The sequence below is a fragment of the Pecten maximus genome, chromosome 11 (assembly GCF_902652985.1).
Source record: "Pecten maximus chromosome 11, xPecMax1.1, whole genome shotgun sequence".
NCBI classification, from domain to species: domain Eukaryota; kingdom Metazoa; phylum Mollusca; class Bivalvia; order Pectinida; family Pectinidae; genus Pecten; species Pecten maximus.
Window position 1 is genome coordinate 42,332,482 of NC_047025.1, and position 26,654 is coordinate 42,359,135.

The following is a 26,654-nucleotide window of genomic DNA, read 5'->3' on the forward strand; positions in this document are numbered from 1 at the left end:
ATTTCAGTATTTATCTAAAAAACACAACCCAGCCATCTTCTGCTTGCAAGAAATTATGCTTAAAGACTCGATGAACTTGAGACACTTCTCACTCTACTGTGATATTCCAACAGCTGGCGGCAGGGCATCGGGTGGTGCAGCTGTTGCTATAAATAAAAACATCCCTCACAGACAATTGCATTTGAACACGACTCTACAAGCTGCTGCCGCTAGTGCAACTTTACACAGACAAATTACCGTCTGTTCTATTTATCTTTCTCCGAGCGAAAGCTTTAACTGCGACCAACTGAACAACATCGTGTCCCAGCTCCCAACACCTTTTGTCATCTTGGGTGACTGTAATGGCCACAACAGCCTGTGGGGCTCCCCAAACCCAGACGAAAGAGGGAGACGTATCGAAGAGTTCATAAATAAGAACAACCTGTGTCTGTTAAATAACAACGCACCTACATACTTACACCCTGCCTCTGGTTCGCTTACCCACATTGACCCTGTCTTTATGTCATCCTTCAATTTTACTTGATTATGACTGGAAGGTCACTGATGATCTATGTGGAAGTGATCACTTTCCCATCTTTCTTAAAAATATAGGGTCACCCCTCGGGGAACCTCTTCCTCGATTGAATATACTCAAGTGTCTCGGATCAATTTCAAAACCTGTGCAATGATGAGCTGATCGAGGAACATTTCCAAAACCTCGTGAACCCAATTAAAACTTTTACCGAAACACTAACTTCTATTTCCGAAAAGACCATACAAAAATCCGCTCCAAAACCTACAAAGTTCCTTTTATTCGAAGAATCTTTTTTTAAATAGATCTGGTCGTAACGCAGCGCTGCGACGGTACTCCGGCATCTCCTACCGTTGCAAACTACAGTAGTTATAAAATCTGGAGGGCAAAGGCTCGGCGATCAATCAAAACTTACAAAAAGAATAGCTGGAAAGAATACGTGTCTAAAATATCATCAAATACATCGTCTAAAAAAGTATGGGATATGATCAGAAAAATAAGTGGGAAAAGGAAAACATCACCATCCTCTTACCTTATCAACAAAAACAAAATATTTTCTTCCAAATCTGAAATTGCAAACGCATTTGCCAAAAATATATCCGAAAACTCATCAGTCAAAAAAATCACTCCAGAAAATTCCAGGCATTTAAAAAGAAGAAAGAAAAGAAACGGCTCAACTTTAAATCATCAAACACTGAAAATTACACTAAACCCTTTGATTTACCAGAACTGCTTGAATCACTAGGAAAATCACAAGATTCAGCAGCTGGTCCATGATGAAATTACATATCAGCTTTTAAAACATCTACAAGACTCGTCATTAAATTGCCTTCTACATATATTCAACCAAGTTAATGCTTCCGGAAAGATCCCCGAGTCATGGAAGGAATCTACAATAATTCCAATTCCAAAACCCGGATAGGACGCTACTGAACCAAATAAGTATCGCCCTATTTCTCTGACAAGTTGCGTCTGTAAAACACTTGAACGTATGACTAACACCAGGCTAGTTTGGTTTCTCGAGTCAAACAATATCATCAGCCCACTCCAAAGCGGATTCAGAAACCGAAGAGGGACGGTAGACCATTTTATCCGACTAGAAACGTTCATTAGATAAGCTTTTGCCAAGAAAGAACACCTTGTTGCCGTATTTTTCGATCTTGAGAAGGCATACGATACTACGTGGCAGTATGGTATAATGAAAGACCTGCATGAGATTGGTGTGCGCGGGAATCTCCCGAAATTCATTTCAAATTACATATCTGACAGACACTTCAAAGTTCGCGTTGGTTCAACCTATTCTGAAACAGCCAAACAAGAAATGGGAGTTCCTCAAGGCGGAATCCTATCAGTAACACTTTTTGGCCTAAACATTAATAGTATAGTTCAATGTCTTGGTCAGTCTACAGAAGGCTAACTATATGTGGATTAATTTCTGATCTGTTATAGATCAAAGAACATGCACCCTCATCTCGAGACTACATGCAGCCTCATCTCGAGACTGTCTTTCCTAGAAGAAGGAGAGGGAAGTTCTGCGGGTAAAGTATACCCGCAACATTTCCTTCCCTGACGCCAGGAGAGCGGTCGTGAGTAATGACCCTGCTGCGTTGTCCTATGCATCAATAACAAAATCCAAAACACAACAGCATCAAATTACAGTCAGCGATGCGAAAGTACAAGCTTACTTTGACAAGCCAGCTTTCGGTGCAGAGGTACCACCTTTGATGGACGAAAGGAATGACAAGATTCTTTTCGGTTTGGCATCCCGTTTCAAGTCAGGAAGGGTAGCGTCTAAGACCACCTCAACATCATTTAGACATTCCCAGCCTGACGAAACGGCAGTTATCAAGACCAATATGCCAGCACCTCCAGCACAGGCACCTGCACGCCATATAACACAAACATCGAAGCCGAGGGTCACCCACCACAGACGGACTGTATCACAGCCGTCAGACCTTAATAAGATTGCTGGTAACACCAATAAACGACCAGCAACCACACCACCTCAAGACCAACGAAAACCGAAGGTAAAACTACACAGATTACCTTCCTGAAACAACACAAAGCCCAGCAAAGGCTCAAATGACCCTATCCATGGTCATAACAGGTACGACGTTCTTGCGGACGACAGTGCGTTTGGTGACAGCATGACAGCCAGACAACAATTTAGACCTGCCTTATTTTGTTTGCAGGAGGTCATGTTAAAAAACCCAAATACTTTCAGAAATTTCTCGCTCTACAATAGCATCGCAACGGCAGGACACAGAGGTGGCGCAGCTGTAGCTGTCCATAAAACTATTCCTCACATATTTATCACGTTAAACACAAATTTACAGGCTGTTGCTGTCCGTGCAACTTTACACTGACACGTAACTGTCTGTTCAATGTATCTTCCTCCGAGTGTTGCTTTCACTTGTGAGCAACTTAATAACCTCGTCTCGCAACTCCCAGCACCATACATAATTCTCGGAGATTCTAATGGGCATAACAGTCTGTGGGGCTCCCCGAACACAGATGAGAGAGGAAGACGTACATGTATTGAGGAATTTATAGACAAAAACAACCCGTGTCTTTTTAACGATAATACCCCAACATATCTACACCCTGCTACAGGCTCTCGTACCCACATAGACCTATCATTATGCCATCCATCCATTGCACTCGATTATGACTGGAGGGTAAATGATGATCTATGTGGGAGTGACCACTACCCTATTTTTCTTAAGAATATTGGGACCCCTCTTGATAAACCACTTCCTCGATGGAAATGTGCACAAAGCAGATTGGGGCCAATTCCAACACCTGTGCAACAAGGAGCTTACTATAGAAAAAATCACTAACCTCGATGACCCAATTAAAACATTCACTGAAACGATAACTTCTATTGCCACAAACACGATACCAAAGTCCGTCCCAAAACCTACAAAGTTCCTTTTATCTGAAGAATCTTTATCAATAGATCCGGCCGAAAGGCAGCTCTAAGACGATTCTTGACTTCCCCTACAACTGAAAATTACAATAATTTAAAAATTTGGAGGGCGAGGGCTCGGCGATCTATTAAGTCGGACAAAAAGAATAGCTGGAAGGAATACATATCTAAAATATCTTCAAACACATCATCTAAAAAGATATGGGATCAGATACGAAAAATAAGTGGAAAACGAAAAACAGCACCAGCATCCCATCTTATCAACAATAACCAAATCTTCTCTTCTACATCTGAAATTGCAAATGCATTTGCTTAAAATATAGCCAAGAATTCATCCGCCAAAAATCACTCCAAAAAATTCCAAACTTTCAAAAAACACAAAGAAAAGAAACGTCTTTACTTCAAATCATCCAACACAGAAAGTTACAAAAAACCTTTCGATCTCCTGGAGTTGCTTGAATCGCTAAAAATATTAAACGATTCAGCAGCTGGGCCAGTTGAAATTCCGTACCAATTCCTGAAACATTTACCAGAATCATCATTACGATGTCTCTTATATATTTTTAATCATGTATACGCTTCCGGTAAGATCCCCGAGTCTTGGAAAGAATCTACAATTATTCCAATTCCAAAACCTGGTAAGGACGCCAATGAACCAAATAATTATCGCCCTATCACTCTAACAAGCTGCATCTGTAAAACACTTGAACGGATGATAAACACTAGACTAGTTTGGTTTCTTGAATCCAATAATATTTTGAGTCCACTCCAAAGCGGATTCAGAAACCGCAGAGGAACGGTAGACCATCTGGTCAGATTAGAAACCTTTATTCGAGAAGCTTTCGCAAAGAAGGAACATCTTGTTGCTGTGTTCTTGATCTGGAGAAAGCATACGATACTACATGGCAATATGGTATTATGAAAGACCTGCATGAAATTGGTGTACGTGGGAATCTCCCAAAATTCATTTCAAACTACATATCTGACAGACATTTTAAGGTTCGCGTTGGCTCAACGTATTCTGAAACAGCCAAACATGAAATGGGAGTCCTTCAGGGTGGGATCGTTTCCGTAACTCTTTTCGGTCTGAAAATCAACAGTATAACTAAATGTCTCGGTAAGTCAACTGAAGGGTCTCTATTCGTTGATGACTTCTTGATCTGCTATAGGTCGAAGAACATGCACACGATAGAACGACAACTCCAACAATGTTTAGGCAAATTACAAGTATGGACAGATGAAAACGGCTTCAAATTTTCCAGATCAAAAACTGTATGTATGCACTTCTGTCAAAAACGAAAACCACACAATGACCCAGATCTCACACTTGATGGCATTAAAATCCCAGTTGTCGAACAAACTAAATTTCCCGGACTAATATTTGATTCTAAACTATCCTTTGTTCCACATATTAAACATCTGAAGGATAAATGCTCAAAGGCGCTGAAAATTTTGCGTGTCCTCTCCCATACTGACTGGGGTGCGGATCGTGAAATGCTTCTGCGACTGTATAGGTCGCTTATTCGTTCGAAACTTGACTATGACTCGATCGTCTACGGATCAGCACGCAGTTCATACCTGCAGATGCTGGATCCTATACAGAATCAGGGGTTACGCTTAGCTCTTGGGGCTTTTCGAACAACACCGGTAAAAAGCCTTTATGTAGAGGCGAATGAGCCATCGTTAAATGATCGAAGGAAAAAACTGTCATTACAATTTGCTGCCCAATTAAAGTCCAATCCAAAAAACCCAGCTTCCAATCACGTCTTCAATCCACAGTATCGAAACATCTTCACTCAAAACCAAAAACTCGTACCAACCTTTGGCATCCGAATATCAAATTTTCTAGAATTAAACATATCTCTAGACAACATAGCCAAGTATTCAGTACCGGATATACCACCATGGCTTGTTAAAACACCTGACATTAATTTCACGCTACATGAGCGGGCAAAGGCCAGTGCATTACCCGAAGAACACAAATCCTCCTTTCGGGAGTGCATTGCGGGTTTCCCTACTCATGCACAGATCTACACTGATGGCTCAAAAGATGATGAGAAGGTTGCAGCAGCCTGCTGCACTACTCACCACTGTTCTTCCATTCGACTACCAGATGGCGCCTCGATATTCTCTGCGGAGGCATGTGCCATCGGTTTGGCCCTTGACCATATCGATGAACACCGCATTGAACAGGCCGTCATCTGTTCTGATTCACTATCAGTCCTTCAAAGTTTACGATCACGTGAACTCAAGAACACCTTAATATAAAACCTTTCCTCCCGGGTATCTCGAACTTCCGATAAATGTAAACTTGTTTTTTCTGAGGATCCCGAGCCATGTTGGCATCAAGGGAAATGAAAAAGTTGATAAAGCTGCCAAAATGGCATTAAACCTAGATTAAACAAAAACCAAGCTGCCGTATTCAGATATAAAGCCAATCATTCAGTCAGCCATTCGACACCAATGGCAACAACGATGGCGACAACAAATAAACTTTTTAAACTGCAACCGAAACTTAAGCCAAGTCTGCCCAGTCGGAGAGATCGCAGAGAGGAAGTTGTCCTCTCTCGCCTCCTAACTGGACATACCTACACCACACAAGTGCATCTACTGAAAAGGGGAGATCCGCCTATATGCCACGCATGCGACTCCCCTTTCACAGTGGAGCATTTTTTAATTAATTGCACAGACTTTAAACATGTCCGGGATAAACATTTCGATGTTCCGACATGAAAACACTCTTTGATATTGTAAGCGTAGATCGTATCTTTGAACATCTGAAAGAGATATATTTATTTTACAAAATTTAACTGAAAATTTATCATGATCATTCAACAATACCTCATCCGTTCTTATCGTTCCAAACCATTCATCATAGTTTGAATTTTCATCATTCGTTATCACTTTTAACATGAATTTTACTGAATCTTTGTTTTATTCCTCGATGCCTTTTAAATGCATTTTGCGTGTTGATCATCTTTTTAAATAAACAAATCTCTGTTTTATCTGTCCACTTTTATTTTATGAAGTGACCGCTCCATCTTAGAAACGGACCCTTCACCGAAACATGCTGCTGCCTTTTAACGCTATACCCGTAGATGTTCCAAAAATGATGGATCGTTGTAAAGCGTCTTTCAGATTTTGGTCACTCTGCGGTATCTTGCAAAGGCAGATTTTTTCTCCGAAGTAGCAGATATCCATGGGATTTCTTAAGCCTTCATTGCAAAACTGCTTCCAAAGGTTTGTGGAGCATTGTGCGCTTAATTAGACAACGTGAACTTTCCCGTTTCAGTAAATGAAACTCGTATAATTAAACAAAAGTTTCACCAAACTGCAAGTGTTCCAAATGTAGTGGGCGCAATCGACGGTACCTTGATTGCAATACAGGGGATGAAGAACGAAGATGAACCAATGTATGTTTGTCGAAAAGGTTTTCATGCCATCAATGTCCAGGGTGTGGTTGACGCAGACATGTTGTGAGTATATCTAATCCGTCCTACCGTTGATCATTAAAATAATACGAATTAATATCAAAGGAACCTTTTTAAAATAATTGTTAAATTTTTCATTTTTTTCCTTAGATAATGATGTATTTTTTTTAAACAATTATGCAATTTTCTATTTTGTTTTAGTTCAACTGAAAGGGATGAGCTATAGTCATGATCATCAAGCTTCGTCCGTCGTCGTGGGCCGTATGCCGTGCGTAAACTTTTCACATTTCAAACTTCTCAAATTTCAATAGTGGGATTGAGCTGAAAGTTGCCTGAAATGATGCTTGGATGGTCCTGGCCAAGTGTTGTAATTTTTCGGGTCAGTCCGAAATCCAAGGTGGCCGCCACAGCCATCATTTTGAAAACACATTTGAAGCTTGTTCTCCAGTTCCACAGGTGCCATTAAGCTAGAAATTGGTGAGGATGTCAAGGAAGGAGAGCCAACAAAGTGTTGTTATTTTGAAATTGGTGAGGATGTTAAGGAAGGAGAGCCAACAAAGTGTTGTTATTTTTTGGCCTCGTAAAAACTTGGACATGACAGCCATTTTGGAACATGATTGCACAATCATGGTTTTCCTGAAAAATACCTATTTCAAACTTCTCAAATTCTACCAGTGGGATTCAGCTTTAACTTACCAGGAATGATCCTGAGATAGTCGTGATCAAGTGTTGTTATTTTTCGGGTGGTTTAATTTCCAAGATGGCCGCCATGGCAAACACGACCACTATATTCACTACAGAGAATGCATACTACAATGGTATAACAGTTTTTAATTTGGAGTCAGATGACCGTTAAGGCCCTTGGGCCTCTTGTTTTTATATACATGTATATAAATTCATCTCTGTGATCTTGAATAAAAGGTCTTTGTCAACAATGATCATATATAGCTTCATTTCCCTGAATATAAAGTAAAGGATTATCTCGATATGGATTCTGTATGAATACGTCATAGATTCCCATTTTGGCTATAATATTGGTTATCTTGGGTCTTCACTAACAGACGTAGCTACGTTTCTGAAACCGGAAACTGATGAGGCCCTCAAAAGAGGTAGCACTAAAAACCGACCAAATCCTTACACTGTCGGCGTTTGGACTGATATCGATAATTTGATAAAAATAAAACAGATACTGAAATATATTGGTTTATTAGATAAGCAAATATATTAATGTGTAAAAGATTTGGGTTTTGAACACTTACCCGTTGTATATAATACCATAATTACATCCTGTAAATCAGAGTGCATGTTGTTGTGATCATCGGTCCATATTGTTTATACGGGGTATTCCCGTTTGGGAATCCCTTCCGGTTGTATTTGTCGACGTTTCTGATTGGCTAATGTTCGGGGTATGTGTTTATTTATAATCACCTTACCTGTACATTACTCTATGCTTAGGTATCGGTCTATCTGTAGTCTTGGGACAAACTGCACGTGTATTTCGAGGCATACAATTAAATTAGCTATATAGCTGGGAATTTTAGTATTATACGACAGTCTGGCAGAGGCTTAATTACATGTAGCTGACCGGCTCGTCTTTCTCCTTCATAGAGTCAGGTATGCAGTAGATTTCAGATTTAAATCTCTAAATTATCCAGGGTTGAGTGGTATTTTTCTCTCAATTATAGGCATGATATAGTCAGTAATTCTGTTGTTATTTCGGGTAGTCTTTTCCGGTGTAGTCATGTTATAGTCGTTGTATTTTTGGGTACAGTTATCCCCCAGGGAGGGACAGGGGTGGTTACTTTTCATACGCGATATGGACCGGACGCACGGCTAGGTTACGTGAGCATTGTGTATATATTCAGTCATCATGTTTCATCACTTCTAATCTTCATATAATAAAATGTTGAATAAACTGTGTTGTTCTTCCAATGATCTGTAGCCAGCTGTAAATGTCGAGACAGAACCACAGAGTTGACGAACTTGAAAATCACTATACGAGGATACACTGGTCTCAGGAGTCGGAACTATTACAGTAGAGCCGTAACTCCTCAGAACTTTTACACTGGTGCCGTGAACCAGCTCTGTGTAATATGTTGTTGATATTTTGTTCGCCTCACGCATAAATATTGCAATGGCTACAGGTCAGTGTGGACGGGACGCAACAGTAGTAATCGAACATGAGCAGCCTGCTAACGTTAGTCGTTAATGGTAGGGTTTCTGCACGTGGTACAGTGGGAGGTCCTGTTAAATCCACTCACAATTTCAGCTTTTCTCCTGAGGTAAATAAACCTGTTCGGCGCACAAAATCTCAAATTCGAGAGGGTGTAGGTTGTGAAAATCAAGGTTGGTTTGTTTGTTGGTTATATTTTGTTTAACGTCCTATTAACAGCTAAGGTCATTTAAGGACGGCCTCTCGTGCGTGTGGTGAGTGCGTATGTGTGTTTTGGGAGGCTGCGTTATGTTCGTGTTAAGTCTCCTTGTGATAGGCCGGAACTTTTGCCGATTTATAGTGCTACCTCACTGAAGCATACTGCCGAAGACACCCAGCAGCACACCCCATCCGGTCACATTATACTGACAACGGGCGAACCAGTCGTCCCACTCCTAATATGCTGACCGCTAAGCAAGGAGCAGCAACTACCATTTTTAAAGACTCTGGTGTAACGATATCTCATTAATGTATATTCAATCGAACGCACCGCATTGTGTATTGGTGCACATGTTGTTGTGACGTCACCATGTATTGTGTAGAGCACATGGAACCTTAGAATACAAGATTATGGACCTGAAGCTGATCAGTTGTGTTGTATGTCTAACGTTGGTAAGGCTATAAAGGTTGCTAAGACAAACGTTACATGGTGTCAGAAGTGGGATACGAACTACGATAAATTCTTGACAAACAGAAATCACACAACAAAATCGTCATGCCTGGCGATGAAAATCAACATGATGATCCAGCGGCCGGTGCTGCTGCTACCGCTCAGGTTCCCCAGGTCGTCTCAAATAATATTCCATTCCCACCTAAACTGGACATGAGATCTAATCTTTCACAATCGTGGAAACGATTTAAGAGAGTCTGGAATAATTATGAAATAGCAACAGGCCTCGATGTTAGAGACAATAAGTACAGAGCTGCCACATTACTAACGTGTGTGGGGCCCGAGGCCCTGGAGGTTTTTGAGGGTTTCGAATTCGAAAACGAGGACGATGGAAAAGATGTTGAAAAAATAATAGAAAAGTTTGAAAAGTTCTGTATAGGGTCCACAAATGAAACGTATGAACGTTATTGTTTTAATAAGCGTGAACAGGAAGCAGGGGAAAGTATTGATGCTTATGTGTCAGCATTGAGAACTCTTGCTAAAACATGTAATTACACGACCCTTGAGGATGCACTGATACGAGACCGTATTGTGATTGGAATACGCGATAATCACACGCGTAAAAAGCTCCTACAGGACTCAAAACTAACCTTGAACTCGTGTATCGATATTTGTCGAGCAGCCGAGAAAACATCCAAACAAATGAAAGCTATTTCGCAAGAAGAAGTACAAATGGTTCAACATAAAGAGAAAAAAGAAAGTGCTCGAAGATCACAACATAGACCAGAACCGAAAGAATGTAGATACTGTGGAACAAATCATGTATTCCGTAAAGAGTCATGTCCCGCATGGGGTAAAAAATGCTCCAAATGCCACAAAAGTAATCACTTTGAGTCTAAATGTCGGAATGAAAGGCCCAAGCGTAAAGCGTCCAACAAAAAGCGGTCTGTGAACTTGATGGTCGATTATGACACTGACAGCAGTGATGATTTGTTGTTCAGTGTTGAGACTGGTAGTACCGATACTCAAAAAGGAGAGAAAAAAATCTACGCGCTAGGCAAAATGAATGGAAAAAATGTCAAGTTCCAATTAGACTCAGGAGCTACAGTGAACGTGCTACCAGCATCTTTATACAAACATTTATGTGGTGATCGAAAACTTAAAAAACTTATCAACAAGTCAAAGCCACTTAGAATGTTCAATCACAGTGTAACAAAACCAGTGGGAAAACGTCGACTGAGAGTAGTCAATCCAAAAAACAACAAAGAATATGAGTACGAGTTTGACATAGTTGACGCAGATATTCACCCGATATTAGGATCGTTAGCAATACAGGAAATGAACTTCATAACAGTGAATGATGATGTAATCGAGCGCGGTCCAGGACTTGTAAATCAAATCAGTGAAAATGAACCTGATCCAATCACTAAAGAGAACATTTTCGAGAAATTCCCTGAAGTTTTCAGTGGGGTAGGCAAGCTACCAGGTAAGCTACACCTCGAGATTGATGACAAGGTTCAACCTACGAAAATACCTACTCGTAAAATATCCTTAGCACTGAAACCCAAGGTCAAGTCTGAACTCAACAAGCTCGAGAAACAAAAAATCCTGTCAAAAGTTCACGATCCAACAGATTGGATATCTGCAATGGTTGTAGTTTCTAAACCGTCTGGCAAGATTCGTCTTTGCATAGACTCCCAGCCATTGAATGCAGCACTTAAGCGAAACCATTATCCGACCCCCACCATCGAAGACATGTTACACGACTTACAAGGAGCACGACTGTTCACCGTATTGGACGCAAAAAATGGTTTCTGGCACGTGGAATTAGACCACGAAACTAGCCTACTCACAACATTTGCTACGCCATGGGGAAGGTACAGATGCAATCGGATGCCCTTTGGCATTAGTCCAGCCCCCGAGGAGTTTCAGAGAAGACTCGACCAAGCGCTTGAAGGATTGGATGGCGTGAAAGCGATACATGATGACATCATTGTCTACGGTTGTGGAGGCAGCGACGAGCAAGCACTACGTGATCATGATATTAAGCTAGTAAACCTTCTACAGCGATGCAAGGAAAAAGGTATCTGTATCAACAAGGAGAAAATAAAGCTTCGATTGAGTGAAGTGACGTACATGGGACACATAATTTCGAAACATGGTTTGCGTGCAGACCCCGCGAAGGTGAAGTCGATAGTTGAAATGCCGACACCTACTGACAAAAAGGGTGTACAGAGGCTCTTGGGCATGGTTAATTATGTCCAGAAATTTGCGCCAAATCTCTCCGAGTTAACGGCTCCATTAAGACAACTGACACACGAGGAAAATGAGTTTGTCTGGGATGAGACTGTTCACGGTAAAGCACTAAATGACATAAAATCTGTACTAACGGATGCACCAGTTCTCCAATACTTTGACCAAAATAAACCAACCATACTCCAGTGTGATGCTTCGCAGCATGGTTTGGGTGCCTGCCTTCTCCAAGATGGCCACCCTGTTGCGTATGCGTCAAGAGCTTTGACGCCCACAGAACAAAACTATGCTCAAATTGAGAAGGAGTTACTGGCGGTGGTATTCGGTAAGGAACGATTCGAGAACTATACATATGGCCGAGAAATACTCGTTGAATCAGATCATAAACCTCTTGAGATCATCACAAAGAAAAGCCTCCCCAGCGCGCCAAAACGTCTACAAAGGATGTTACTGCGCCTGCAGAGATTCGAATACTGTGTCTTATACAAACCTGGATCGGAAATGTATCTCGCTGATACATTGAGTAGAGCTTATCTACCGTTGAAACATAATAGTGACCGATCACCGAATGAGCAACTATTTGAACAGGTCAACATGGTACAAAACCTACCAATATCTCCCCAACGCTTGAAAAGACTACAGGACGGAACTGAGGAGGAGGAAGCAATGAACATGCTAACTGCAACCATCAGAAAAGGATGGCCGGATAGAAAGAATGTATTACCTCCGCAAGTACAAGTGTACTTTCCGTTCCGTGAAGAGCTCACAATACAAAACGGGCTAATATTCAAGTCGGATCGTGTTGTCATACCGCAAAGCGAAAGGTTTCCTCTTATCGAAACTGCTCATCAATCGCACATTGGCTTGCAAGGATGTCTCTGCAGACTGCGTGAATGTCTCTATTGGCCAAATATGAACAAAGATGTTACTGAATACATTGCGCGATGTGAAGTGTGCAATACATTCAACAATAATCAATGTAAGGAAACACTACAGAGTCATGAGATCCCATCGCGTCCCTGGGAACGTGTCGCATGTGACATATTTGAATTCAACCAGAAGTCGTATCTATCAACCGTTGACTATTACTCTGACTACTTCGAAATTGATGGATTACACAACAAAACAGCAAAGAAGATAATTCAGAAACTGAAACTGAACTTTGCACGACACGGCATACCAGATGTGCTAGTTTCGGATAATGGTCCACCATTCTCTAGCACAGAATTTAAAGATTTCGTTCAAAAGTACGAAATGCAACACATTACGAGTTCGCCCTACCATGCGCAGGCGAATGGAAAAGTGGAAAACTCAATCAAGACTGCAAAAGGTCTTATGAGAAAAGCATTTGAGGACTCGAACGACCCGTATTTGGCACTTCTAGAGTGGCGAAATACACCGACTGAAGGAATCGGACTATCTCCGAATCAGCGACTCTTCGGACGACGTACAAAGTCGCTCCTACCGATGTCGAACTCTCTCTTGACACCGTCCCTAACTTCACCTAAAAGGACCATCTCAAAGGCTTTGAAGGAACGAAAGGAGAAACAAAGGAAATATTACGACCGAAACGCGAGAGACTTAAAACCACTTGATGAGCAAGATTCTGTTAGAATTAAACCAAGTGGACGTGAAAAGAACTGGAAACTCGGTAAAGTTGTTAAAATTCTTCCCCATCGTTCATATGAGGTTGAAACAAGTTACGGAACTAACATCAGAAGGAACCGTAAATTTTTGAAAAAACACAAGAACAATTTCAACCATTCAGTGAATCAGAGCCTCCAGTTGATAGAAATGTACTACAAACACCGGAAGTACAAGTACCGGAAGTGAACATACCGGAAGTGAACATACCGGAAGTAGAGGCACCGCGAATCGAACAATCACAAATCGAACAAACTATTGTTAAACAACCCGTAAGAAACATTATGCCTCCTTCACCCAAAGTATCACAAGGAATCAGAACCTCAGGAAGACCCAGAAATCGACCAAAATATCTGGAGGACTTTGTGACCTACGTTTCAGATTGGTGGTGAAAACAGACAGTGTCATGATATCAGTGTGTAAATAGTGTTGTTAAAATCAGTTATACTCAGTTAATTCTAGTCAAGACATTTTAGTGTTAAAGCATATAGTTCAGGACTCAGACTTGTATTCTCCATGATATATATAACAGATTTGTAGTGAAATAACAACATGACACAAACGCGTACATATGTGTTTTGAACTTTTAATTCTGTTGATAATCATATAAGTTTCCAATTATAAGTGGACAATTTAAACACAAGGACAGTCATATTCCATATTAAGTTCCAATCGTGCATCTCCAATATTCAACATCTTTTGTGAACTTTAATGGTAATTTTTACAATTTCAACTAATCTCAAAAAAGGGGGATGTAACGATATCTCATTAATGTATATTCAATCGAACGCACCGCATTGTGTATTGGTGCACATGTTGTTGTGACGTCACCATGTATTGTGTAGAGCACATGGAACCTCAGAATACAAGATTATGGACCTGAAGCTGATCAGTTGTGTTGTATGTCTAACGTTGGTAAGGCTATAAAGGTTGCTAAGACAAACGTTACATCTGGTATATGCCTCGGCTAGGGGACAGGGCCCAAAGCCTTCCTCACAGGGGCGAACGCTCAAGTAAAGGCCAAAAGTGAGGCATTGTCAATGGAGACATTCGGAAGAAGAAAGTTGTTCAGAAAGAAGAGAAAATATAAGATCCCAAATTTAGTCGCCTCTTACGATCATGATGGGGGCAGCAGGTACAACTCTTACGCCCTACCTGCAGGGCATAAGAACCAGGTTTGGTAGTCCGTAAACTCACGGAGTATGTGTACGAAATTATGCTCCGAAAGAAACTTGTGACGATAAACCATGATCGTCTCAAGCCTTGTCGAGACAGAGATTTGCCCGCCTGGTTACTCAGACAACGCGAACTCCCGCGCTAAGGGTAAACAGGGTCAACCGGCTGTAGCAACAGCTGATGACTGCATTCTGGGGGACTAATGATACAATGTGAGGAATGCAGGGAATGGTATCATGGTTCTTGCGTAAATGTAACCACGGAGCACGCCGAACTAATTGATGCGTATGTCTGTCCAGAATGTCTACCAGGTTGTAAATATATCTTACCTTTTTACAGAAACATAAGCGAGAATAGAGGACCCAGCAGAAGCAGGGAGGATCCGGCAAAGCAACCCTAGCAGCTCTCCGACGACCCGAGGAATCTGTCATTCAGTGTGTCCGGAGAGTGAGCCAGAAAGGGACGTTGCTGGAGCCTATAGCGTTTTACATGTGTAGCCGTCCCAGAGCTCCAGGAAGCAGTCCTTCTGCAGTATCAGTTGGCCGCCCATAGGTCGAACCGGTGGTGCATTAGGGAGACCAGAAAAAACTGTGGATCGACGGGAACAAACTGTCTGTGTGATCTCCGGGACGAGTGGATCGACGGGAAGTTGCCATATCTTGACGGGAGCAAGCTGTCTCAACCGAAGAAAACCTGTGGTCACCGCACCAGCGCCGGATATGTGCAAGGACGTACGTCTGCAGACAGACTCATCTCTGTCTGTCTTCCGAGGAGACGCCAAATCAGGTAAGCTGGACGAGGCGGGTGCTGGCATGGATTCGGACGAGTTGGACCTCACGTCTGATGCCCCTACACCATCCAATCAGGAGAGCATGGCCTTGTCAGAACCTGTGTCATCATTGCATTCAGTGCTGCTGTCGATGGGTGAAGTGGTAGAGTCTGAAGTTTCATCGTCAGAACCTCCACCTCATTCTGGGACTTTTTGCCTGATGCCTGGACCAGTTATACCTAGGAAGGGAGCCCAGCCTTGTCGTCCGCACCATGGAAGTGATCCGCACCATGGAAGTGGTGTGGGTGTTTCTTGACCCCCTCAGAGGAACGTCAAACGACTGTCGGGGGGAAAAACGACTCTGTCTGTCACCGGGTCAACGGATTCGCCTTTGTGCAAGGTCGCCAGAGATCAGCCCCCAGCTAAACAGCCCAAGACCGTTCCAGTCTACTGTCCTCTATTTGGATGTACGTCTAAGGACAGGCGAGGGAAGCGCCATGCCGTAACGAAACATTTATCAATGGTGTTCTCTAACGTCAGTTCTAACGTTCCCAATCAGATAGAGGCATTGGAATTGTTGGTTCGCCTAGCATATGGCCGGAAAACAACTCTCCATGCAGCTGTGGACCATGTCAATGAGTCGACGATGATTCCGGAAGGGAGCGTCCTGGGCCCTTGTCACCTCAAGGTCTTCCGGCAAGCTTGTAGGTTTGCCACACGCATGCATGTCGCACGCACGTGAGACCGTCCATAACCCCTGAACTCCCAGGATTTTTTAAAGGAACTGAAAAAATCCGGTATTTTGGTTCATCATGATTTTTCACCCTTTTGCGTCAACATTTTTTGTAAACAACCGATATATATTTAAAGACTTTAGAATATAACCTTTATTAAAAAAGTTACTTATTTCATATGTTTTTACTTTTTAGGCCGATGACAGTGAATTAAGTGCTAATATACAAAATTAATGATATATCAGACTCTTGAGGAAGGAGGATAAACACAAATAAAAGTAGTATTTTCTATTTCTTTTTTTTGTTAGCTTTTATTTCCATTTTATCTGCCTAGCCTTCATTGTAAGCAATTTGTTTTTGTATTACATGTGTAATGGTTTAGTCAGCAGTCTATATATCAATTGAAACTTGTAAAGAGGACCTATTCAGATTTTACGGCAAAACTTTTATTTTTTGGATTTAAAGCGTTACCATGGCAACCAGAAGTGAAAATGCGTAAAAAAAAAGCTATATTTACTTAGAAAAACATGCGCATGTGCTCTCATTTGAATAAAAATGTAAAATGTAAAACTGTTTACAGCTTAGACTGCTGTATTAGGATTATAAGTGCATCGTCTATTCTGGGGAGCGGGTAAGCATCTTTCTTTGTGATAGAGTTTAACTGTCTGTAGTCAATACAAAATCTTACTGACCCATCTTTTTTTTAACTAGCACACACTGGGAGACACGAATGTACTAGTTTTTTCATATTTTCTACTAATTCTGAAATTTTCACCAATTTTACCAAAAAAGATCTAATTTAACCCAACCCAGTCCATTTTTTCAGCATCGTATCTAATTATGAATTTTCATGGCTAATTTTCGACGGTCAAAGCTAGTTCTGTGAATCATATCCAATTTAACATGACCACCGTCTAATTCTATCGAGCTATCTAGAAATCATGAACTTTACACTATTTATTTCATGACTATCTAAAAGTTTCCCCGACAGTCTAGAAATGTCCGACAGGGTCTATTTTGTTCTCCACTGATGCTAATTCTGCTCCTCGAATCTAATATTGACGGAGCAATCCAGTTTTCGTGAAAATCGCCTAATATTAAACGTCATGACGAATATTGCGAGATTCGCCTCGGGCGGTTCTGTCGCGCGGCAATACCAGCACTGCCAGCCGTAGACTACTTTACCTGGACAGCAGCCATCCGTGACCATCGAGTCCCGCGGCTAGCCTCGACTTGGGAGCGCTCAGCCGTGAAGCGGTCCTACCATAATCACCTATACGGTGTCGGTACCAACTCAAATTAAGTGTTCAAGCTATAAATATGCGATACATACACGATAAGATACATACATTATGTATATCATATGATGTATATCTATATTTCTGATATCACATACGATACATTCACTTTTTTTGCAGATTGTTCCAGTTAAATTTTCATTAAATGTGCTGCATGTACATCAATATCATAAGACACCTGAAAAAATAAAAGTATTACATTCACAATACGACGATTACATATTTATTGTTATTCAATTGAGGCAAATTTTGTATCAATAAACGATTAAGTTGCGTACTTACCGTACGTTTAAATCTGTTTTTACCCCAGAATCATATATATATACTGTTGTAAATTTAAAGCATAGGCAAACGTTAGCCAAGTTCCGTTGTGGTAATTTGAAATTGAAAATAGAGACAGGCCGGTATTCTCGTCCTCCCTTAGCATTACATGAGAGGAAATGTATTTTATGTCAGTCAGGATTAGTAGAAGACGAGCGCCATTTTTTAATTGACTGTGAGTTTTATTCAGATATTAGGCGAATTTTATTTAGTGAAGCAAGCAATTATTGTCCAAACTTTTTAGAATTAAACCCATATGAACAATTTCATTATCTTATGACAAGTGATGATCTTCAGCCTATTTTAGCTTCTTCACTCTATCTGATGTATCGCAGAAGATCCTGTTTTACCTATATTTAACAGAACTTTTTACTATATTGTGTCTCATAAGTCTGGATGTGAATATAATTTTAATGCAACTTGTAAAGTTTTTATGACTTCTACTGTATTTTATATATCTGTAATATTGACACGTGACACGTTAATAAAATATTTTGTATTGCATTGTATTGTATTAATAAAAGAAAGAATATTGTATCGAAAACCTCTTGTCATCCACTTCACAAGGACACCTGGACAGTTGTTGATTACAAGGCCTGGGGCATTTCTAAATTGAACCTGCTGGTTGGCTTCCTGCCTTAGGCGAGAGCACAGGTAAATTCCCGCCCCCTTTTTGGGATGAACTATAAGCTGGTTCTGTATTTAACATGACAAGTATATTAGTCCTACAATATAAGACTTCGAAGGTATAAACGTTATCTTTTACGTTTATTGTCGGGTATCAACATTTTTGTTATTTGCCGAACCTCTAAGTACATCTTCTTTGGAACAGATGCCTGCATCAGAGACCTATATATCCACTATATACGTCCCTGGTTATATATAGAGGAATATTGTAATTACCAATGGGTTACACTATCCGAGCTCTAATATATACAAGCTTACTAATAAGAAAATTTGAAACTGTATGTATCACATCGATGAGATTAGAGACTTGTGATATACAAGTCTCTGATGAGATATAGATAAACAACTAAACTATAAATCCTATATAGTGTCTCCGATATTCTATAGATGTTTCTTACTGAATATTGAACTGTTTTTTATTATCCATACATTTATAATGACGCCGAGGGTATAATATGTATGCATTTCATGTAACATGTTGAAACCGACTTCTCTGTGCATATTTTGTTGTGTATAGTGTGACCAGTATAGTCATTATGAATCAAACATGAAATAGAAGATTTGTAAAAAAAAAAAAAAAGATGTGTTGAACTATCATGTCTTACGTTTGACATAAAGAAAACAACTGTGTTATATAATAAAATCTTTCAATTCAATTCAATTCATTTATTACTTTAAACCTTACGGTTTATCAGTAGTATTATCAGCAAAGCGTCGTCGTTCCAAGCCGATGTTTTTAATTCAATTTGTGAAACACCTGATAATAATAATATGTTTATAATATGTACTTATGGGCCGTATGGCCTAAAGTCAATAAAGAATTTGAAATTTGATAAAACGTTTCGTGTTATTAAAGATATTCTTTCCTTATATATGATCAGTGATAATCCTATATAGCTTTATGGATTCGTACGTGCTAACTTCGGAATAACATATATTGATATCAGAGAATTTGAAATTGTGTTTTACAGCACGTTCTAGATATCGCCTGAATTAGCTGTTTTTGTTTTCACTCTTATCAGTTTCTATGTTTGCAATATGACTACACTATTGTATACTCCACACACCACTCATTCATTCGATATTACCGCTCAGAAATGTCATAACATCTGTATCGTCATTACATTGTATATTGATGCTGTCTATCTTTCGTTAAATTGCATTTTAAAAATAGTGAAGATAAAGAATTGTATTCTGTCATTTTCAGCATGCTTATAAGTCGTAAGGATTGAATTGAATAAACATTTTAAACAAAAAAAGACCGGTCTATAATCCTTTAATTGATTCGATCGCTGTATAGAAAACCAAGGTACCGTTACAAAAACTAAATTGTACGGGTTAATGCCGGGGGCTAAGATCTCGCAGCGGTTGCTATGACTACTCTGTGTGTCAAGCGACCGCGATCTACTACCTGTTCACCTGTCGACACGGGTGACCAACTCAGACTTTTTATCTATGTGATGAGAAAAACGTCCGGATTACTGCTGGAATTTTACTTAACTAACATTTCGTTTCCGATATGGAGCTCCGGATTCGGAATCAGAACTTCCGGACTTGTGAGTACAAATATAACGTTACGGAAATTCGTTCCCCGACATTTCCGTCGGGATTGTGAGTTTTACGGACTATCGGCGTCCAGATTTAGCGGGTCAGCTGTATTGGTATATATAACAGAAATACAAACACAAAGTGGAGTACGGGTTAGATATATACATATTATGTACAATTTGGATCTCATGGGATTCGAAAATAACCTACACATATTTATACATATGACCCCCCCCCACCCCCCCCCCCCCCCCCCCCCTAAACAGAACAATAGAATATTTTCACTAAATACATATACACATACAAAAATGTACATGCACAATTATATTGATATTATCAAAAACACGTTCATCTTTATAATACCGTCAGATATGTCATATGTCTCCGATACCGTGACTCAAACGTTTGTATTCAAACTTGTGATGTATAGTGGACCCTCGATAATCCGAACACCTTCGTTCCCAGTCCAAACCGTCCGGATTACGAGTTTTCCGGACTGCCGAATTTCGTCTACCAGGTCAAAAAAATTGTCGTGTAAGAGTTATCTCCCTTGATTACATACAATCCGGGACGTTTCATAAACACGTCTAATTGTCAGACTTTTTAACAATAAATATACTTATGTTTCTGATATGATTTTTGATTTCTTTTGTAGAAAGTAAAAAATAAACTTTGTTTTTAAAAGAACATGTAAAGTGAAAGTTGTTTTATTTATAGCGGGCATATGTGTCCTACAAACACCACACATGTGTCACGTCCCGGAGGTTCACAAACAAGTAGAAATTACAAACGTTAAATACCTTAAATAAAAGACCCGGATTTTACAACTTACCATCAGTCCATGTTTTTTTATGATTTTTACGTACCAGAAACCCCAAGCTATGTATCTAAAAGTACGCTACACCAGCGAGAACTACCGAAGAAGTCCGATAATTATTGAACCCGTATTAACTTAACAATGGGACGCTTAATTAAGTATCATACGACTATTGACTAATTTGTGTGTAATCAACCCAGTTCTTGTGATCACTGCTTAATACGTAAATGTGTATGTAATTAATAACGTGCATCTTTCAATGAGTCGTCGTTTCACGTAACGGTGTTACAAAGCCGATATCCGTGTTTACCCAATACAAGTGTTCATGATGTTAATTACCGATCATAAATTTATTACATGTATTTGAGATTGATTAATTATGGTATCACGTACTGTATGTTTGTGCGTAAATTCTTGCTAATTACGAAATAGCAATATGTGTTCCTATAAAAGTTGCCGTCTGTAAAATAACTATAATAGATATTGTACGTCAAGTTCATAAAAGCAAGACCAGGCTATACTATAAAATCCTTTAATACTGTAAAGTTTAAAAAGGTCGTAGAGAAAAAGTAATATACCGTTATAAAAACAAAAGTTACACTTTGTAACACAGGTAAACACCCGGGGCTATGACCTGGCAGCGGTCGCTATGACTACGCACAGTGTCAAGCAATAGTCTGTGTACAGCTGTCGACACGTGTGACTTGCTCCGACATTTTTTCTCCTCGTGGTGAAAAAATCGTCCGGATTATTGCGGGAAATTTACTAATGAATAGTACGTTCCGTTCCCAAAATGGACTTCCAGAATAGGAATCCGAATTTCCTGACTGGTGAGTACAAATAACGTTACGGAAATCCGTTCCCGTGCATTTCCGTCCGGACTGCGAGTTTTCCGGACTATCGGCGTCCGGATTATCGCGGGCCACTGTACACTGAATGGTCAACAAATGATAAACGTTCTGCCTGATGAGAGTCGCCGAGCGATGTGTGCGACATCATAGGGATTCCATTAGTTCTGTTTCTAAATAATAAGACAATTTAGGCAAACTTGCTATAGAAATGCAAGATATTTAAATATGTTTTCTTACATATTCCTTGTTGGAATCATGTATAAAGTAAAAATGTAATTTACCTAAATATACAAGCAAATATAGGTGTGTTTTTAAAAAAAACATATTTTTATTGCTTCAAATGTAGGCATGAGGATTGGGCAGAAGTTATACAACTTATTAAAGCCCCCTCCTCCAAACATTTTTACAACAATGTGACACAAACAATGGACATTTACATTAATTTTACGATTGACAAATTAGAAAGGAAGACTAAAGAGAGAAAGTGAAAGGAATACAGATAATTATACAAAAATGAATTTATGTCTAACAAAAATATTTGATTTACACACAATAACATAATATCTGCCTAGAACAAACTAACTACGTTTGCACGCTCCTTCATCTTATCATTGTCCTTTCATGCTCATTCCTTAATCGTTCTCCTTTTGATAATCAAGCTCCTGCTAGGTAATATAATATAGGTTTACAACAGGGACATAAACCCTCAGTAATTGCATGTATGACATATAGATATTAGACCTCTCATTTTATGAATACTTGGGTTAATACAGTAATACTGTGGGATGCATTTTGAACGAATAATTTTCATTTCAATATGTTAAAGTGTACCCTGAATGAAAAATTACATTTTAATATGTTATTGGTATTGATTAATAAACAAGAATGCAGAAAACCGCATCAAAATCGGCCGACCCATTTCCGAGTAATTGTGATTTTTCTCGAAAACACACCTGAAGCCCAAAGCCGAATTCCTCGTTTTGGTGACCTCTGACCTGTGACGTCACAGGTTGAACACGATCGGAGCCGCCATATAGGAAATATATAGAAACAAACGTGAACACGTGCCTGTAATTAATGCGAATAAGACAAAAAAAAAGGAAAGTGCTGAATAAACTCTCTGAGTTATATTTGTGAATTAGTTAATAACAAGTGCTACCGAAACCAGGGACATATAACTTTCTTTTTAAACGGAGCCATATATAACATGTAGCATCTCACTAATTTTCTCTCATAACGAGCCATACACAACATGTAACATCTTACTAATTTTCTATTATAACGGGCCAAATACAGCGTGTATCATCTTACCTATTTTCTATTATAACAGGTCGTATATAACATTTATATTAAAATATTTTATTCATATTTTTTTTATTTTAACGGGTCGTTGTAACATGTATGACATTTGAATAACCGGCCGTTTATAATGACTTGCATCATATAGCCTTTATTATGGGGGCATGACAGGTTTGTTACATACACATGTACCAGTATTGATTTCGGTTATAATACTTCTAGTAACACAAGTTTAAAATGCAATTCATTCAAGATGTGAAATAAATGCTGATCATTTTGGGTTTTTTTTATTAGCCAAAACAGAAATTATACCGTTATTTGTGATTTTTGGGTAATTGTCCGCAATTGATAAAACGTGTCCATGAAAGCTCAGTAACTCCCAGACAAGATTCATAGAGTAAATTGCAACATCATGGGTACATATATGAATGAGGTAATTTAGGTTAATTATTCTATAGACAAACGTTTGAGATATGATTTTTTATTCGTTTGTATAGAAAACGAAACTCACTGAATTCCAAAAATAATGTGTTTGATTTCAACAAAATGTATTCCCTATAGTATAAACGCAATTCTTAATAAAATTCAAGCTCAATTTATGTACAAACAACCTGTAAAACCATGTTTTCGGAACTCCTTTGAAGTGCACAGAAACCAAACGCGTGAACTCACGGCGTGTGCTGATTAGAACACCAGAAATCACGGACACCTGTGGTGCAGTGCCAGGTGTGATGAGCTTGTGGACCGTAATTTCACACCTGGTAATTGTTTAGCAGTATACTAACCAATTCAAACTTGAGAATTCGTAATTCTCCGAACATGTTTATACATCTTTTAAAAGTCCTTTTTTCAGTGAAGATATGACTTGCGACACGAATTGAAAGCAAAACCACCAGGGTCTCGATCACTTCATAATAATGACACAATTACAAAAATAAAAGCAAAAAAATACATAAAATTTGGAGGGGAAAAAAAAAATCATACACGAAAATCATTACGAGTTTATAAATTTTAGTATTAATTATGATTAGTCACGATGAAATAAATTGTTTGTGTTTTATCATTAAAAACGGAGCTAAAATAATGGTTTTAATAAGTACCTATGCTTTATACCTGTACAGAAAGTATCAATTATATTATAATTGTTGCGAATCACTTTTATATAATTTCACTGACAACGATCGTATATAAATTATGTCTTTCTCAAGCATTTAATCGTCCTTGATCCCTGAGACCATGACATGTAAAATAAGGGATAAAATCTGTATATGTAGAAGTTTGTTGTAGACTTTAACACTGGTATTCATACGGGAGAGAGATTTAGTATATTGTAGATCATGATGATTATAATATATTACTTTCTAAATTAAGTGTCCTTCATGACTAAAGCGGGTTTTGCATAGAATATAACGCTTGAATTTACTGTACGTATGTTCGTCTTTTCTCACAAACCAGAGTATCCAGAACTGTTGTATTGTTGGTATGTTTATTTGAATATTAATTTGCGAATGAAATGGCACATTATTTTAGTTTAATTTGTTGATGCTGTGTTGCTTTCTTTGGTAACGAGTAAGAAATGGTAAACACATAACTAATATACATTTATTGGTGATTGACCGATTATTACACCAGTCTGTGTAAACCAAGCGGTCATTTTCAGAGTCAATTTCACTATGTTATTATTTTTTTTTTAACTCAAACTTATATTGTTGGATTCCGACTTCTCGTCGGCAATATTCGCCAAATTCAACAACCTCAAATCTCATGTCCAGATCGTATTCGAACATATTTGTACTGATACTGTTCACACTGTCCTCTATGCTACTGGCCACCATACCAGTCACTCTGTTCAACCTGTGACGTCATAGACTGAAGAGTTCCAAATCAGCGTGACTGACCGATACGCTGATTAGCAGTCGATCGACAGGTGCAAATCGCGTACTTCGATGTGCGATATCTCGGCACTCGGCCAACCGATTTTGATGCGGTTTTCGACATTCTTCTTTGGTGGTTACAAAGAATAACACATTTGATTATCGTTTTTCGTTCAGGGTACACTTTAACATAAATAGATGATGGAACTCGTCTCCAATACTTTCATTGCAAAAATCTCCTTTATATATATATTATACCACCTTCCTGTCATTATACGAATTTTTAAATTAGACGTATGAAATTTAGTTAAATGTAGTGTATTTATTTCCGATAATATTGTTAATTGTGGAAGAACGAATCGTCTGTATCATTTGAGTCGGTACCGACATCGTAAGTATAGGTGATTATGGTAGGACCGCTTCACGGCTGAGCGCTCCCAAGTCGAGGCTAGCCGCGGGACTCGATGGTCACGGATGGCTGCTGTCCAGGTAAAGTAGTCTACGGCTGGCAGTGCTGGTATTGCCGCGCGACAGAACCGCCCGAGGCGAATCTCGCAATATTCGTCATGATGTTTAATATTAGGCGATTTTCACGAAAACTGGATTGCTCCGTCAATACTAGATTCGAGGAGCAGAATTAGCGTCAGTGGAGAACAAAATAGACCCTGTCGGACATTTCTAGACTGTCGGGGAAACTTTTAGATAGTCATGAAATAAATAGTGTAAAGTTCATGATTTCTAGATAGCTCGATAGAATTAGACGGTGGTCATGTTAAATTGGATATGATTCACAGAACTAGCTTTGACCGTCGAAAATTAGCCATGAAAATTCATAATTAGATACGTTGCTGAAAAAATGGACTGGGTTGGGTTAAATTAGATCTTTTTTGGTAAAATTGGTGAAAATTTCAGAATTAGTAGAAAATATGAAAAAACTAGTACATTCGTGTCTCCCAGTGACAACTGGGGCAGCCCAAGGGCTAGAGCTAGGTTGAATGATATTATCCTTTAACATTTTGTCTAGTTCTATCTCAACAGTTTCTTTTTGAGCAGGGGATAAGCGCCTAGCTGGTATTTTAACAGGTTGCTCACTGCCTGTATCTATTTTGTGCTCAACGATATTGGTCTGGCCTAACTTCCCATCCGGGCTCATAAATATATCCCGAAAATCCGAAACTAAGTCTCTAACTTTGTGTTTTTGACCCTTGGAGAGTTTAGGTGGAACATTTTCTACTAGGTTGTTTAAATGTTCTGGGAGCCTCTGTGCTGTGTCTGGCTCTCATTCTATATGGTGTATTCTACAAACAGAGTTTATTTCTCCCACTACAGTATTATCACTCAGATTGAGTACAGAGAAGGTTATACAGTCAAACCTCGATGATTCGAACTTCGTTGATTCGAATTTCTCGCTGTATCGAACTTTTTGCTTGGTCCCGAATTTGTTCACTATATAACACTACTAACGAAACTATGTATGATTCGAATTTTTATAAATCGAAGTTTTCGATGTATCGAACTTTTTTCATGACCCGTTAGCTATGATATTGTAGGTAATTGACATCTCATGATGCGAACAAAAAATTTACCTGTACTGGCCACTGGACAGGTGTTTGTCGTGACCCCTGCGGCAAGATTTCACACCTCTCCCCCAAATGCCTTGACTGACAATAGGGATAATGATAGCGTGTGT

General features: G+C 39.3%; 1 protein-coding gene across 1 annotated transcript; it reads left to right on the top strand.

Moving 5' to 3' along the window:
• The first annotated feature begins 9,798 nt into the window (after nt 1-9,798).
• Nucleotides 9,799-13,779, top strand: LOC117338625 (uncharacterized protein K02A2.6-like). The gene has a single exon (XM_033899982.1). It carries the CDS (start codon nt 9,799-9,801, stop codon nt 13,777-13,779), a length of 3,981 nt encoding a protein of 1,326 aa, XP_033755873.1.
• The last annotated feature ends 12,875 nt before the right edge of the window (nt 13,780-26,654 follow it).

What these genes read in the sequence shown, in the direction of transcription:
- LOC117338625 (XM_033899982.1), top strand. Translation starts at nt 9,799, where the DNA reads ATGCCTGGCGATGAAAATCAACATGATGATCCAGCGGCCGGTGCTGCT.